This window comes from Anomalospiza imberbis, chromosome Z (assembly GCF_031753505.1).
Source record: "Anomalospiza imberbis isolate Cuckoo-Finch-1a 21T00152 chromosome Z, ASM3175350v1, whole genome shotgun sequence".
NCBI lineage: Eukaryota > Metazoa > Chordata > Aves > Passeriformes > Viduidae > Anomalospiza > Anomalospiza imberbis.
The window spans coordinates 23,720,248-23,738,979 of record NC_089721.1 but is presented as its reverse complement, the minus strand read 5'-3'; the positions used below and the strand labels follow the sequence as shown (position 1 = coordinate 23,738,979).

The 18,732-nt window shown below is 34.6% G+C and overlaps 1 protein-coding gene across 1 annotated transcript in view; it reads right to left on the bottom strand.

The window, feature by feature from the left end:
* Positions 1-16,149: 16,149 nt before the first annotated feature.
* Positions 16,150-18,732, bottom strand: part of CNTNAP4 (contactin associated protein family member 4) — a 207,791-nt gene continuing 205,208 nt past the window's right edge. Inside the window, exon 24 of the mRNA XM_068177573.1 lies at positions 16,150-16,787. Within this exon, the coding sequence (XP_068033674.1) occupies positions 16,594-16,787 (194 nt within the window). The 3' untranslated portion in view covers positions 16,150-16,593. The remainder of the gene's footprint in view (positions 16,788-18,732) is intronic.

Below are 18,732 nucleotides of genomic sequence, written 5' to 3'. Positions count from 1 at the left end.
TAGGGACATCCATCCTACATGTAAAATTAAAATACCTACCCTAAGAGATAGCAGAATCTGAAAGGCTAGTTTTATTTTTTAATTATTTTTTCCTCCCCACAGGCAGCCCAGTGACCTCTGTTTTTTCTTACAAGGTCTGCTCTGGGGCAGTGAATGACACTTCTGATAACAGGGAAAAGGTTCTGACTACAAGCAAGTGAAACAGTAAGCTGAACTCCTACCTTTATCATCTCCCTCTTGTCTTGCACCATGGCATGCTACTTTGGCTTTTGCTCTTGTATATTTTAAATCTGGGGAACAGTACTGAGAAAAACACTTTTTTGGTGCCATTATTTATGAGAATGCTTGCAGCACATGCTGTACTGCTAACAACAGAAGCCCTACAAACTATGCTGCCATAGTTTTACCTTGCCTGTTTTCTAGCTCTTACTGCAATAAACCAATTCTAAATTAAAATTAAATATTATAATCATGTCACTACTATAATTTTTATGTCTATGTGCTACAAGTAGTCCCAGACTGTTGATATTCCTTCACAGAACAGTCACTATCTGTTTTTACATGTAGGCTTTTTCCAATTTAATCTCACAAGCTGTTTTCTACAGTTTCAGTCTGTATAAGAAACAGATAAGAGTCCTAATGGTATTGAGAAACTTGAAATTCCATTACAACTCACACTGAGTGCTGCAGGGAAGGAATACATTTTTCAAAAAAAAAAAAGCCCTCTTTTTTGGGGCATAAGTGTGAGGCAAGGATGGATTTCCTGTTTAAGTGATAGCAAATTAAAAATCAACCTGCTTGTAATAACAAAACACTTTTAAGTGATGGAACTGAAAGTATTTTGCCTTTGATGTAGTGAAAGTGAGGAAAAATAAAAACAGAGCAGGGGCAAGAAAAAAGATGACTTGAATGGTTTTAGGTAAATATATATTTAAAATATATATAACATTTCTGTATCTCTGAGTTGGTGAAGTCATGAAGAAACTTTGGCAATTAAATCCTAAAGACAGACAACTTTACTCTTTTTATAATTTTCAAGTTTTTCTCAAAGTTGTGAACTGTTAACTTCTTTAGATAAACTTAAGAGGGGGTTGAATTTTTATTTCACTCTGTCTGTAATGTTAGCACTAGTTTGTATGGTTTTTTACACTAACTTTTCCTTTAAAATCCTCAAAATAAATTTTTTGACTGTCTACAGTGATTCACAACTACAAAATTTGCTTTCACATTTTCTAGTGCAGCACAGATTATCTTGTGCCTGTGCTTGAATGTCCACGAAACGTTTCATTTTTTAATGCCACATTAAAAGTGCATTAAATGTCGGGAAGTTTGATGCACAGCTTCATTGGGCCTAATAAATAATGGCAGCAGCCACCTGACCACCTCTCCACCTTTTCTACCCAGTGTACCAGTTACCTGCCATCAAAAGAGTCAATTTTTTTCACTGAAGTAGAAACACTCAGAAAGGCCTCAGATCCTGAAAAACAGGTTCTTGAGGCTTCATGCTCCTACTCAGTGTAAGAGCTGCAGTAAATGTGACTGTATCTGCTTCAATAATTTGATTCCAAAGCGGGTTTTTTTAGCTGGTGGATGCCTAAACTCCTGACAACTTCATTTTAATCCACAAAGAAGATTCCCATGTTGCAAAAATCTTAGTCTAAAGCTCTTTTTATATGTACTTCTTAAAGGCTGATAGGTTGTCTGTCATTGTAATTTCTTATATGGTTTATTTAGCAAAGCAATTCACTTTTTGAACTACTGATGTCTAGTTTATGATGTTTAGAATTTTAAATACACACATATAGTATTTGTAGGTGATCTAAGGAGAATTTTATATGTTGAAAATGTGCCTTCTCTTCTCCTGAAGCTGAAGACACATTTTATCTCAATCCTATTTGCTCTTGCTTGCTGTCAAGTGGTTTAACTTCAGATTATAAAATGCATGCATATTTCACATAAGATTATGTAAAAAGAGGTTTCCAGACTTTTTTCATTGCTAGCTTTCTGTATACTTTCACCCTATGAATGCCATCAATTTGATGCTCGTTACTTTTGTTGGCTTAGAATTGAATAACATTTTAATGAAAATAAGGAACTGAGAGTGAGTGAATAAATAGAGAGAGGTGAATAAAATTTTTTCAGTTCTGTCCAAAGAAACAAACACGATTACCTAAAAAGTATTTTTGCTTTTATTTCTAATTTTCCTCACTTCAGACTGTATTTCCTTTCAAACATGCTGTTTCTGGGAAATAGAAAATCTCACAGTCCATTTGAAGCAACAATAAATAGACAGAAATCTGTAAAGAGAAATAAAAAATGACAGTCTCATGAACTATATTTATCTAAATGTAGTCATCCAAATCTGATCCAAAAGTTGAACTTAATTTTTTTTTTAATAAGAGTATTAAAAGGATGCCTTCTAAAATGGATTGAAATCTGTGTTAATAGAAACTTTACCTCTTTACCTACTAAAAAAACCTCATGATATTATTCTTCCACAATAATGAAAAAGTAATGTGGAAGAACACATTTTATTTTCTAGTGACTGTCTTACATTTTTTTCAGTGGGAAAATTTCTAATCTAATGTTTATGTGGAATTTTTTTCCAAAGCTAAAGAGGTATTTCTGTAAATTCAAGAATTGAAAGTGTAGAGATGCCCTATATATTTTGCTAAATCCTCAGGATATGTTAGGGCTTAGAAATTTCATGAGCAAAGAGTTCTATAATCACTCTAAGAATAAGTATCCAGACAAAAAAATAACAAATTTAAATAATTTAAAGTAATAAAAAACTAAAAAGGCAAGACAAATACACAAGGCAATAAAAACGTGTTAGACCTTAACTAGGAATAATTGTCAAGTAAACATGTTCACCTTTTGTTAGCCTTGCACTAATAGAAAGACCTCCTGTATTTTCACTGCTCTTGGTTATATATTCACCACCTTGAAAAGGAAGACTCTATCTGAGCTCTTTTAGCCTTCCTTCTCTTGCCCTGATTGTGCAGATGGCCAGAAAAACTTTTCAAATAAAAAGGCAAGGTGATGAGGGCTTGAGCACTGCCATTCTGAACTGGCTTCTGTGTCTGGCTTTGCTTGGGATGACACTGAATAAGACTTCAGTTTACCTTCACCAGTGCTTTCATCTGGGAGCACTTCCAAAGAGCATTGCCAGCAGGTCTCAGAACATACCCACAGGTAAGGTCAGCTCCATAGGGCAATAACTGCCTGTCAGCTACATTAGGAAAAGAAAATCATTATTATAGAAGGTAGGAGAGGTAACCTAGCAATGCAGTATTTGAAAAATGTAAATTTCTTGCACATTTAATAAACTATCCAGAATGGTTTGTTTGACAATACCCTTTTATGTAATATGCAAGTGCACAGTCAACTTAGAAATGATTATTACAGTATTTTTCTTTTAAAAATTACTTTTGGAAATATATATCTAAAAATACAACCGCCGGATGAAACAACATCTATGGTCTGCGTTAAAAAGTCAAGAACAACTGATATCAGAGCACTAGCAACAACAACTTTGCTATTGATGGTTTCCTGATGGTTTTATCTTTCATTCATAGAGAAGACATAAAAACTGTATATCCCAGAATGATTATTCTAGTGCATTTCACAGAAAGAAATACTGAATGAAAAAGGGAAATATATGAGTAAGACTCCATTTTCCTAAATATTGATTGCCACAGCCTGAAGAGAGTAGGCCATGAGTATAATTATTCCATATGAAGTGCTCTCATTATAACCCTGCGTTTCCATAGATCCCTTTCAATGTTTCTTGGGTATACATTGTTGTCAAAGAATCCAATTCACTGACAAGTCACTCACAGCATTCTGAGAAAGTGAAAAATATAGACAAATACACACAGACAGCACAAAAATGTATTTTTAATAATATTTCCTGCCGTTTAAAGAACTGCTGCTAAGGATAGTCTTGTAATTTGATAATTCAAAAAACATTAGCAGAATTTTAATTAGAACCAGCTATAAAATAAAGATGTAGGTTTTTTCTTTTTTGTGAACTTTATATTTGAAAATATCATATGGGAGGAGATGCAATCAAATTGCACCTCCTATTTATTGAATTACAGGAGATGATTCATATATAAGACAAATTAAGTAAAGAATTGTTCTGTGTGGAGGTAAATTGAACTGGTGGTTGAAAAGAAGAAATGGAATAATGGGATCAACTTCTAGCCCTGTCAGTTTTCTGTGTTTTGGTCAATTCATTTATTGTGTCTGTTTCTGTCACTGAGTAGATACTGTTCGAGACTCTTTCTATTTAATACTGCACATCTGCATGTGTGTGTATTTTTCCATTACTGCAACAGGGTCACTGTTTAAGTTAAAATCTCTTGACACCTTTAAGATAAAAATAATCATGTTGATATTTTGGATTTTCAGTCAGATTATAGGCAATAAAAAAAAACAACAACATAAAACAAACCCAAACCATAAAAATCCAGGAAGAATGATGTATTAAATAAGGAATACAGAGTCTAGGGAAATGCACAGTTAAAATTGTTAAGCCACCAGATACACTAATCTCCTAAACTCTGCATGTAAATCAACTGCAAGCTATTTATGCTGTACCGGACAGTTTGCATTTCTCCTGCGGGAGTTTTTTAAAAGAAATGTTGTGACTGAAAGTTTACAATAATTATAAAAAATAAAAGAAAAAAGGATAGAATCTGGAAACATTTTAGTGTTCCAACTTGTTTAAGGTTTTGGTTGTTTGACTTTATATTACTGAGTGTATCCTAAAGACATGTAGATACTTGACAATCTGTTATCACATATTGCTCTGATTGTTTTCAACAGGGTTTTTCTCTAAGTTTTGAAATCACTTTTTCTTTTATTCTAGAATATATAATTTTACAATATGTTGAAACAATGTCATAAAATTTGATATATGGAATGTATTCAGAAACTAATTAAATCAAGAGCTTACAGCAAGATGAACATTTGTATAATTTATACTAAAAAGCAACAGTACTGTTGTGGTGTGTTATTAAGTTCATAAAGTTAGGTTTAGATAGTAATTTTATGTTAGTTTAGAATGGTATGTCCCTTGTATCCCCCCATTTCATTCCCTCACAGTTGGTTCAATCCAAGTTGTTTACCCCTGAAGTTCCCACCACTTGGCTCCCCAGTTAACTGTCAGTCTCCTCACCCCTCTCTGCTCTTTCCTTAGTTGGTTCTGCCACTCAAAGTTGTTAACACCCCTCTAGTTGTCAATCATGTAACCACCCCCAGTTTCTTCCAGAAGTTTCAGTGTCAATCACTCCAGTTTAACTTGTCCATTTGTCCCCTGGCTTTGTACCCACCCCTGTCATGCTATCATTTGTTGTTATGATTTATGTAATCCCCTCATAATTTGTCACTATTGGATGAGACAGGTCTACACCCTTGTCCTCCCACTCTCTATTTAAGTTACTGTAACCCTTGATCTGACTGACATTCGTCCCTGCACGCACCCTGAGAAGATCTTTGTTCCTGCTCTGTCTGGGGAATAAAGACTCTTTGGATGCGCAAACAACTGTCCGTTCCTTCATCTCTTCATCTCCTCCCAGCATGTCTCGACTATCTAAGCTGTGTGACCCACGCCGCAGCACTCAGCACTACCAGGGAGGCCGGAGCCTTTCCCCTGGATTGCCCACTCTCATTGTGGCCACCCAGCCTTATGCAGCAGTGCTAGCCAGCGCATTTCATCAGCTTGTGGCTGTGGCAGGTAGCTGCCGCACAATACTATGTGATATGCTTTGATTTGTCACTGCTGTAATTCTATTTTATTAGCTACCATTTAAGGAGAATCAAAGAACTAGTAGCCATTTGACTAATGCTGTTCCCTATACCTCATGGGGCCACATCACTTCTAGTACCAAGAAGTTTCCACTAAATAAAAGTGAGAGACGTGTTCACAGTCAGAATAAAAACAGAACATTATTGTTCACGCTACCATTGATCTTCACACACACAGACAGAGAGCATACAGACAACTGCAAAAATATGATTGCTGAATCTCCTTTTACAGCATTTGCTGAAACACTATCTCTTTACACAGCCTAGTTAGATATTTATACAGGCTTTGATTACAATAAATTAAGTGTTGTCATTTTAAGTAAAAGTAAAGACATGCTAATGAAGAAATTTGGCTGATTTGTGGTGTTTATCATGTCAGTGGTGTGGTTTTCAGAACATCCAATCAATGTGATAAGTTTATAGACACATACTTTGTTTATAGGCTCATGCCTCAGTATATGCTGTGGTCATCCATCTGGAAAGTAGGTTTTGAGAAAATTACTTGTGAGTCCTGATGGAACAAGGTTGAACATAAATCAACAAAGTGCCCTCACTGCAGGGAAGGCCAATGGTATCCTGGCTGAAATAAACAAAGCACTGATAGCAGGTTGAGAGAGCTGATCCTGCCTCCTCTTCTCAGCAGTAGAGTGACTAGGAAGGGGCCACAAAATTATTAAGGCATTGGTGGTCGTTCCCATGAACAAAGACTAAGAGTAATGGGACTGTTCAGCCTGGTGAAGAGAATACTCAGAGGAGAATTCATGCATGCACATAAATGACTGAAGGACAGGTGTAAAGAAGGCTCTGTTCATTGCTGCCCAGTGATAGGACAAGAGACAGTAGGCATAAACAGATATACTGGACACTCTTCCTGAACATCAGGAAGCACTTTCTTACCATGAGGGTGACTTATCACTGGCAGATGTTACTGAAAGAGATTGTGAAGTCTCCATCCTTAGCCACTTTTAAAAGCTATCATGTCTTTGTTCCAGGCAACTTCTTATGGGTCGCCCTGCCTGAGTAGGGAAATTGGATCAGATGACCCCTAGAGCTCCCTTCCATTCTATGATTCTGTGAGCTGAAAATTTAGTAATTTTGTTCAGAGCACTGAACATGTAACTGCCCCCATGTGGTATTCACATATCCTTTGAACAGAGAGAGACATAGCTTTCTCAGGATTTCTCCTGAGAAAAGATGTGAGAGAAGCAGAGAAAAGAGAATCAAAACAATTCTTATCTCATTTGCTGCTCCTGTGTTTGTGCACATGTGGAATATGTTATGGAGATTGTTCACCCAAAGTGATTGCTTGATGGGATTCTGCTGATGGTGTTTTGGATTGATTGACCAGTTAGGTCACAGCTGTGTCAGGACTCTCGGCAGAGGGAGTCTTGGGTTTTCTAGTTAGTTAGTGATATAGTTCTTATTGGTGTAATATAGTTATAATATAATATAGTATAATAAAGTAATTAATTAGCCTTCTGATATCATGGAGTTCTGCACATCATTCTTCCCGCGTCGGGGATCACAGCACTGATACCCTGAATCGACACAAGTGGTTTTTGAAGATCTTGCTTATTCTGACTGAGGGAGGAGGACTGACTTCAGCCACATGTTCTTAAGGCATTATAAAGTCTTATTTTGCTTCATATTGCTGTCTCTGCCAGATACTGTCTGACATTTGTCCTCTGGAGCAAGCAAAAATGTTTTTGAGTGAGATATCTTGGTTTGCAGCAGGAGGTAAATAGTTAGCATGGTATACATTTTTTTGACCTAACCCAATGAATACAGAGCATTATGCATGGATTTTTTAGATAATACTATGCCATATTGGAAATTTGAGGGTAGTATTATTTAAGAATTTTTTTAACAGTGACTTCCTTCCAAATGCACTGTTCTTAATGTATCACATGCCCTGGAGAGGCTGTATTGCATCATTGTTCTGAAATTGTCAATTACACAGGGAAAGAACTGTACTCAGGTGAACTATGGGTGTCCTATATTTTTTTATAATTTCTAGAAATGCCTTCAAGAGGGTACCAAAGATCATGTTGCTATAGGTTTCTTTTTTTCTGCTAACAAGAGGAGGAACTATCAGCTCCTTTTACTCGTTTGCACCATCCTCTTGAGCTCCCTAGACAGACCAGGTCACTATCAGCCATCTCCCTGCTGACAGCCCATCAGTGTGTCTCCTTTCTCAGGCCTGAGCTAAATTTGCCACTCTTGATCCTCTTATTATTCTTTTTATTGAGTGTGGAATAAGAAAAGTTTCTAGGTGAGGTATGTTCCTATGTGTCTGCTGCAGGTAACGCTGCAGCATACTGTCTTGTACAAACAGCAGTAGGCATGCTTCCTCCCAGAGTCAAGCTGGCCCCAGAACTGCAGAGAACAGCTACATGGCTGATGATGTCTGGTCAGCTAGAATGGATCACACTGTCCTTGGGAGACCTTGGCACCAAAGATAGATGACAGAAGCTTTTTGAATGAATTCATCTCAGGAAAACAGTTTGGAGAGACATAATTCATCAAAATGGAGACAAAATAGACATGTAAGTTGGCAGTGCCGACACCTATTGTGAGCTAAGTCATGGTACAACACCTAATGGAAAAGCAAAGCAGCTACCTTTTATGTAATTACAGCTATAGATTCTCCACTTGATATATGATTATGGGCAAAACATAAGGAAATTCCTAGATGAATTAAAAAAGGCCAGTGTGTAACAGTAAGGCATATTTGCTGCAAGCATGTTTAGTTTTTAAGTAAATTACAGTATACCACAGAAACCTAAGGTGAATTTGGTACTGGTGAAATGACTCTTAATGACTAGTAGGTGTCAGAGTGGGCAGGCAGGTACTGTACAAGGGCAGCCTTACAGCCATAATATGGATTATTTGACTAATTTAAAAGGCATTTCTTTTCTGAAATGTAGCACTTAACCATTCTAGAATACTGACTAACAAGAATTTACTAATGCTTTCCTAATCAGTTTCTAACTACATAGGTTTGCTTGTAATCATAAAATAATACTGTGAAGGGGACTCTAGACACTCAAAGATCTTCCTGTTTCAGGGGGCTGTTAATTACTATTATTTTTCATGGAGAATGTACCAGACATAGAAAGAATGTACATAATAAGCATTTCATGCTGTGCTTAATTTACATATTGAAGTACTTTACTGAGGCAAACAGACTTCTAAATCTAAATATCAGCTTTAAACTAAAATTTGCTAGTTTATTTTACAAAAAAAAAAAGAAAAAATTGATCTGCTTAATGACATGATCCCAAATAACTTCATATGAATTGAAAAATATCTGTACAAAAATATCATAAAAGCAAACTTTCAGAACTTTATAAAAGGTTTTATCAACAAATTCCTGCTCTATATTCTTCTCCTTTTCTATGAATTTTGTCCTTTTATTCCAATTATAACTTCTAGGAATAAATCATAAATCCCTCACAGTACATTCTCTAAAAATAGATGAACTTTATTAATGTGTCATGTAAAGGAATATATGAAAGATTACAAAAATCCTATTCCATATTTAACTGTTAATTTCCAGTAGGATTTATCTGTAAAAAGACTGAAACACAGAATTTTTATGCTTATGACAAGAATTACTGAAAAATTACTTTAAATCAGATGTATATGTTTTGAATTTGAACATCAAAGCAGAAAAATCATAGCAATGAACACCAATAACTTAAGTGTAAGTTGCTGATCATGTCACTAAACAATCCGTTGAATTTTAATTTTAAGGAGTGTATTTGCTATGCAAGAATAAGATCCTTTATGCTTTTTAGTTGAAACACCACAGCTGGAAAAGTATTTCCTGTTCCTACCTGTAAATATCAAAGCATTTCACACGTAAAGTTTTTAACTGCCATAGCAAGGGGACCATGGCTGAATGCTTACCATTTCTGAGATATAAATATCTATTTCTAGTGCCATTGACTGCAGTGGAGAATAAACACCATATAAAGAATATTTAATAATAATTTTAATTTAAAAATTGAGATTATATATCTTGGGGTGGTAACTACTGAAATACTATGAATGTTTTCTCACCAAATCTACAGTTTTTAAATTAAATATTAACATTGTTTAGGACCCTTTTGAATTAATTCATTCACAAACAGCATGGGATTTAGCTAAAAGTGACAAAGCCTTTTCTGTTTACTGTGAGGGTGTTTGGATGGTGTGGGTAACCAACAAAAAATACCCCAAAAACCACAAAAGAACCAAAGACCACATTAGTATTTGTTTTTAATTTGCTGCTTCATCTAGAATACACAATATTATTTTATGTCGATAAGGAGTGTTTCTATGTGCAATAGATTTAAAGGTATTAGAAAACAGTACATTTTTATACTGTTATCTAGAAAATAAAATATGGCATGCCTAGCAGTTACTCATGGCTAGAAAAGTGACTCTATAGTAACTGAAAAAAAGCAGAAAATGAGATTAATGAAGCTGATGAAGCTACTAAGAACATTAAAACATCTACATGTGATACCCCCTTTGAGCTAATCAATTAGTAGGAAACATTTTGTAACAATGTAGATGTGTTGTTGTAATTCCTGTTTTGTGTTTATGTGTATGAAACCTGTCTTGTTTTATTTCAAATATCTCCCATCTATTTAGATGAAAATGTTCTGTGCTCTAATTTTCTGATATAAGAAGACATGCAATCAAATCTATATTACACCAAGTAGTCCAAAGTCTGTTTTTCTACTCTTTATTCATGAGTTACTCTGTGGATAAAAGAACAGGAAAATGCTATTATTTCTGACTGAAAGAAACAGGATTATCTCCTGAAATAAATGTATTAAAACAAATACAGATTATTAATATTAGTTACCATATAATTTTTTGCTAAATAAAAGATAGGATCTTGTTATCATGCTATTTACATAGAGCTTTCATCTTCTAAGGGCTTCACAAATATTAATTAAGCAAGTTGTTAACAACTTCAGTATATTCCTTGCATTGTATAAATGGAGTGTTAAGGTCAATGGCTTTTTTCAAGGCCATACAGGTAACGGTGGGATAGATATTCTTGGGCTTCTCGGAGTTCAGTCCATAATCTGCAGAGAATAGCTCTGAAATCCTGTTAATTACTTAAATAGTAATAGGCAGGTGTGCATCACTGAATTTATAGTATGTAGTGAGGGATATCTTGCAGATTTCCTGTTTTTAATCCAGACTTTGTGATGGCTGCTTTTAGATAAATGAACATTTGCCTTATAAATTGCTTGCAAGGCACTGTTGATTTTGAGAAAAATAAACCATCAGTTCACAGACTCCAAAAATATTGCATTGTACTTGCATTTAGTTCTTGCATGTATCAGTATGTTAAAGACAAAAATACTGTGCTGTGTTAAAAAATACTGTGCTGTGCTATAACATACAAAGATTACCAGGCCCTATCTGTTATCAGCTGGTATGTAGAAGAATATAAACATTATTTTAATATTTATTTTTATGTTGTTATCACTAGGTTCCTGATGACAAATTCACAGTGATTAAATCTGGTTTAACTCATTGACAGTTTATCATCAATTTTCTTGGACTTCAGAATGATTTTGAGTACCTGTTTCTCTTCTGCAGATTTAATTGAATTGGTAAAGGACATATTAGCTTTGTCAAAGATTACTAATGAATTAGAATTTTTTTAGGACACATATTATACAGTAGCTTAAATATTATGTTCAATGTAGTGATTTATGTATGTGTGTATGAAATTTATTTTGATAAATCAAATGAATCAAGCCCTAGATGTAACTAGAAAACAATAAAAAAAAAAAAAAAAGAAAACTAAGAAAAGAAAAGTCCTGGGGGGGGGGGGGGGGGGGGTACTGCAACCTTTTCTATTAGAAGTCTGGTTTTCTACCTCTTACAGTCTTTGAGGAGACTTGAAGATCTTATTTTTTGCCCCCTTGAAAAAACCCTGAAAATCTTAACTGTTTCTTGAAATAGTTTGAATATTTCCAAATACAAGGAGTGTGGGGAGGATGGTTCTGACATCTAGAAATTTCTTCAATATTTGATATAATACAAAGGAAATTGTATAATTTAAAGAATCTCAGCACTGACTTCATAGCCCATCTACATGCATGTGTGTGTGCATGTGCGTACACACACGTTTCCTCATAGACTGAAGTTGATTTTTATTGTGGATTTACCATTCTATTTAATAAGGGGTTTAGGAATTATTTATTCAATGCTATTTATACAAAATATTATAAACATCAACATTTCATCATGTATCAGAAATTCATGTAAATTTAAGTGAGATTTTATGTTATTGTTTGACATAGGGCATCTGTCTGTCTGCAATGATATTGTGATGTCTGATTACTTTCTTAGAAATGAGAAGAGCAAAGATGAAGAGATTTGAGGTATGTATCCAAAGAATAGTGCCAGTTTTTGTCTAAATTTATTTTTCAGACAGTCCTTCAAGAATTATGATGAATGTGACTTCCTAGCAAAGCACAGTCTATGAACACCTTTGTGGTTTTGTTTCTGTTTTTCAAATTAGCAGCTTCAGAATTTCTGTACTCAAACTCATTAAACCCTTCTCTTCACCCCCACTGCCAAAAGACCCCAGGAGAAGGTTCTAAATAGAGGAAGTTTAAAGGGCACATCCTTTCTGTTCTGTATTCTTTTAAGCATGTTGTTGTGTGCATTTAAAAAAATAAAAGACACTGAAACTACTTCCATACATTTACACATGTATCTTTTCAGTCAGCACTAGTTTCCAAAAGATTTTTTAATTTTCTTCCTTCTTGATAATATACAATCTCATTAAATGTTCAGAAACACTAAGGAATTATCATACTTTTGGCTGCAAAATTAGGTGCTCAGTTTGCAAAAAATTATGTCACGTTTCTGCATATTTACTCCAGAGAATGTGCACTGCAGTCAGAGGCTAGGGCACAAGCTTTTTCAGAACTAGGTTTTCTGACTTTGGAGATATTTTTTCTGTTACAAAGAAAATTCTTTTCCTGTAGCATCACATGGCTTATGTGGCTATATCTCTGCCTTGAGTGTAAACAACTATAATTGCTTCTAAAGGTAACTAATTTTATTTCAAAATGATAGTTTCTTATCAAACCCTGCTAAGTCGCAATAGTTGCATGTTCTGAATTTATGCAGATGCTTCCTTAAAGGACTTTTTTCCTTTTTCCTTGTACATCGCTGCAATGAATAACGATATTGTAAATTTATTTTGACTGTGACTGCATTTCATGTTAAGTTGTGTACTTGTTTTATAACATATTCTTCATTTATACAACACTGGATGTATTGGAAAATGTTTTCCCAAAACCTAACTAAATCATATTTATATGCTAAATGTTGAGTACATAAATAATTATAAGCCCTTTATAGCTAGAGCCCACACAAAGCTTTAAAAATGTACCAGCATACATGCTGCTATTTATTTTCTAATGTACTTAAAAAAATATGTATTTACCACGGAAAATGTGTCAATGCATAGCAAATTTGTCCCATTAGTGCTCCGAAGTATCTATAAATAACCACACTCACCAATATATTATGTGCACTTCTACATATATTTACTGTTGAAAAAAAATCAGTATATTGTTGTCAGTTTTAAACTTTTTAATACAAATTCTTTTTAAAAATATTTTCCTCACTTTATTTTAAAAAGTCTTTATTAACAGTGAGGTGAAAATCACACAATGGAATAGAGAATCCAAAAGGGACAGCACAATGTTCTATGACATTTTAGCGCACTTCGGTGCCACCATTTTTTTATCCCCATAGAAATGCAGCAAGTAATGAAAAATGCTGCTTCATTGATTTCAAACATGTATATTTTAGATTAAGGTGACAAACATGATCACTGTTCCTACAGATGAAAATGGGCATTTGCATCTTCAGGGAGTTGTAATAGATTTATTCTACAAATCTACAGATGTTCATTCAATGAAATCCATATATCTTTTTCCCCTTAGAATCCCTCACAAAATGAATTGTCTTAAAAGAGGTCTTTGAATAAAATAATGTGCCACTTATAAAGGCATTTTTATCCTCCTCGGCCTTTTTATCCAGTCTGTGAAATAAGGATTTTACTAAGCTTTCCCCTTCCTGTTCCTTTTAAAAACTCTGAGGAATAAGGAAAAAAAAGTGTTCATTTGGAACAAAAAAAAAGTTAGGAAAGAGAACTTTCTCTCCATGAAGACACACAATAAAACTTTACAAGGCAATAAAATTAAGACCAACTGATTGAAAAGTTAGATTTACATTCTTCCAACTTGTCCTGTTGTGGGTAAAATTTACACTTTATTAGGTTTATATAAGCAACTGTCATATGAGAGTTAAGATAAAAGACAACCTGTCTTTTATTATTCCATTAAAACGTCTGCTTTGGTGTACTATAACCATCATCTTGTAGGTTTTGTTCCACATTGTTACTACATCCCACAACGAGAGAAAATGCAGTTGACTGGGACACACCCCTACAGGTGACTCTGTTGATGTAAGTGGCACTAAGAGGTGGATACCTACATGTCTATAGCAGAAAGAGAAAACCTCCTGAAATGCACAGGCTTTGGTTGCAGAGAAGTCCATGGGAGGGCTCCTCTTGAATTTAATGCAATTTAGGCCATGGCCTCAAAAAGGAGTCATAATTTTCACTTCAAAGTAGGTGGATGAGAAGGTTCAAACTAGTAAACTTAGTAATTCAAAGTCTTCTTGTCATGGGACATGTGAGGCTTTTACCTCCACCACTCCACCCACAAACAGGATATTTTCATCACTTAATGGGAATAGCCCAGTACTCTGGCATTCCTAAAGGTGACCTCTTATCATGAAGCAAACTGTATTAAATCCACAACATGGATACATTTCTTGATCCTGGGTCCTCAGCCTGATTAGAGATGCAAACAGAATTGCACAAATAAACAATTTATGATTGAAGAGCATCCAGGCACCCCAAAAAAGGAAATAAATTTTTTCTAAAAATTAAGTAAATCTATATAGAAGGAAGTAGAAAGGAATGGTAGAATTTTGAAAATAGAAAATAAAGACTGATGGAAGAAATAAGTTTTAAACAAAAACATCTGCTGGACATTTATATTTACAATTACCATTTATGTAAAGAAATTTACGTATTAAGGGTTTTAGCATACCATGTCAGTTTTCCATGTCTTTATAATGTTCTTGGGCACCTATGATAAACATTTTCTAAATTTCACAATCTAGGGTCTAGCTTTGATTCTTCAAATAGAAAAACAATGACTGTTCTCATTGCTTTCAATGGGAGTAGATATAAATAATTTCTGGAAGATATTTAAATTTCAAACTCAAGTCTACAAGGTCACAGAAATTCTCTTTGTTTTCTCAGATCCAAGCTCTAGACATTCAGTCATCTGACTGGGGAAAACCAAAAAATGCTTTGTGTGGGTCAGTTACCTAAATATTGTCATCTAATGCCATTTTAATGCCTTCTGCCAAATTTCTATATGTGTCTTCCAAAAGACAAATACCTTCTGTAAAATCTCTGACATTCACATCAGGCCATATGGGTATTTCAGATACCCTATGGTGTCTAAAGTGACTTTACAGTCTTCGTTTTAGACAACTTAAACCTAGCCCTCATATCTAACAATTTATTTGTACAATATAAATAGCTTTCATTTACTCTGTCAGCAAATAGCTTTCATTTACTCTGTCAGCATAGTAAGCAAATGTTTGAGTGGTATAATCAGACCTTTTCTCACAGAGGTATAGTAGTAGGTACTACTAAAAGTGCAGAATGAAAGTGTTCATGTGGCAGACACTGTATAATTTCTATAACATAGAAAAAAATTACTCTTGAGGTCCAGAGCAAATCATAGATACAACAGTTTCAGAGAACACATCCCAGATAGTGCACTGAGCATTACTTCTTGACAGAAGCATAATCACTAATTTCCAGGGACAGTAACCTTGACCATCTTTTGATGTTTTCACTCTTGATAAATTAACTATTGTTAATCTTTTACTTGATCTTTCCAAGCAAAGATCTTGCCTTTCCCCACACCAGTTTTATTCAAAATGCCCAGAGTGTGCATGAGTGTCTTGGTGCCATCACCTGACCGTAAGTGAAAATCTACTGCAAAGGAGATTTTAAATATTTCAACCCACTGTACACTCTTCAGTTCTGCTAAGCCCAACAAAAGGAAGGGATAATGAAGATATCAGTCACATACCAGGGAGAAAAAAATACAGTTTGTTCTGGACATCAAATGCCATGGCTCACAAGCAGATGCTGACAGCAGCTCAAAAGGCATTTTCATTTTGAGGAAGTAAGACGGATCACCATAATGCAGCATAGCAGAATTTCTTTAGTAACATAAAGTATTAGAATCTACCTTTCACCTTGAACAAAAAATAATCAAATTTTAAAGAAAAGGATAGGAATAAATTCATAACAATTTTGCCATTCAAAAATCATATTCAGTGTGTACATTAAACTTCATTTGTAGAAGGTTACATTAGAACAGTCGGAAACTACCAACAATGAAATTGGTTACAATATCTAATTCACTGTTACATAAAATGCATTTACGGTATAATAGCTAAGGAATGCATGTAATTCAGAGAGGCCTGATACAGCAATCACTGAGACTGAACATATCGAGTATAGTAAGTCTCAAATCCACTGCATTTAGAGTAGTGTGCAAGAACTTTTTCTGCCCAGTGAGAGCCCCCTGGCTTAGCAAGAAAGTCAGACTGTCACATTATTATATTAAATTAAATCTTTAAAGATAATCAGAAGAAGTATTCCTTTTGATTTTCATTGGCTGTATTTTGCATGCTGAGCTCACTTTTCAATGCAGATTCAGCACTATCTTCATTTTCAGATCCTTTTGCCTCATTTTTTGAGTATATGCCTTTTTTTTTATAAATGCGTATGGCTATGGCCGTGATGCAAAGCAAGATGAATATGACAACTGCTATCACACCTACAGGAAGAAAAGAGAAAAAAAGTAATGAGAAAGGACAGACAAATAATAACACGTAAGCCAGAGAGCAGGACAAAGACAGAATGACTACATCACATAATGGAAGGGCTTACAGGAAAGCCTGAGAAATGAGAAGACAGATGCTTTCAAATCAGAAACAGCACTCTAGTATATGTTTAATGGTGATTGTCTTGAAATTTTGCACCCTATTAATAATAATAATAATAATAATAATATAAAATCGACAGATCATTATAATTTCTGAAATTTTTGAATGGAAAATCCCTAGGGGCCTTATTTCCAATAAAAGGGTTTCTTTTTCTCCTTCACTATCAGGCCCTAGTTCTGTGCTGTTTTAGGAACTCAAGCCACTGCAGATAAGGAACAGTAAGATAAGATACTTCTCACAGAGATAAGTAAGACCTTACAGACTGCCAGCCCATCTCCTCTCTTCCTCATTCATCCTGTCATAATGGTCTTAGGACCTTAGCTTCATGAGTCAGAAGATGGGCAGGAGAAGGATTTGAGGAGCTGTGAAACAGGAAGGAAATGGATCATGTTTGTCAAAGAAGCAGAAACTAGGACTAGGCTGTTGGGATGGAAAGAGCACTAAGCAGTCTGGAAAACAGTTATAATGCAGTGCCTCAGTTACAGTAGACAAAGGGACAGTCTGTTGCACAACTTGGTCACCACTGCAAGAAAAATAAAAATACCTAGTCCCTTAGCACTGTAGATAAAAACAGAGCATCCAAAATTCAGTGCATGCCAATTTTCTTGACCTCTATTATGAGCAGCTGTCCATCGTTGTAGGAATATAAAGTTTTTAATACAGTAGATCCTTCTCTGATATGGACTTTGTAATCTAAGTAAATCTTTATTTTATTTAGATTAACTAGCACAGTCATTCTTTTATTTCAATCACAGTAGATGCTGTCTTTAATAACTTTTCTATAAACTTGTTTTGTCTGAAGTAGCTGAACTGATTCCATTCTCAGTTATATTCAGTTAAGGGTGTTTAACCTTAAATTTTACTGAATATTGCACAGTTTGCTTTGTTTTGACTTTTAAACAAACATAGGCAGTAGAAAAATTGTGACTACATATTCCCAAATGTTTTTAATTTAAAAAAATCATATTGTTATTATTATCTTAAAAGGATTTTACCTATTATAGTTTGAAGTTAAAAAAAATGCCTTGTTGTGAGCACACTTAAAAATCTCCATCCACACTAAGTTATCTAGTAAATAGTGATCTTTATGTACAGATACTTATGTAAAAAAAAAATTATCTTTTGAAATAGTAAAGCAAGTTTTGACAAAGCTAGATATGTACAAAACTCAGAAAACATATTTTTAAATTCTGACCTTCCTTGAAACCAGTGGTAAAATTCTCATTTGGTGTGTGTGAAATTACACAGACATAACTATCACTTTAAAAGCAGGGAACTTTCTAGGTTTAATAATCTAATTTTAGTATCTTTGGTACTACTCTCTTAAAGGTCACTAGTGATGCAGTGTGTTTTTGCATGAACTGACCACAGCAAGTATCACTGTATAAATGTAAGACAAAAGTGACTGCAGGTTCTTATCCTAACTCAACCATTCATACACTTAAACAATTTTAACTTCAATGAAAAGCCTGGACAGTTTTATTCTACTAAATTCCACTATTTCCTTTGTCTACTAAGGCTTTAAAATTTCTTAGAAAGTAAATATTTTCAGAATTTGAAAGGCAGAGGTGGTGACCTTTTGATCCCATTGCCCTGTCAAAGTATCTATGAAATTTGAAACAGAATTATACTGCCAAAACATAATCTTCAAGTCCTATTTCCTCAGCCCTTCCCAAAAGAAGAAGTACTCCTAGAAATTGTCACAGAGGATGATTATCACAGGAAAGGATACTATGCCTTGAGAGAAAATTTGAACCAACAGAGATATATACATAC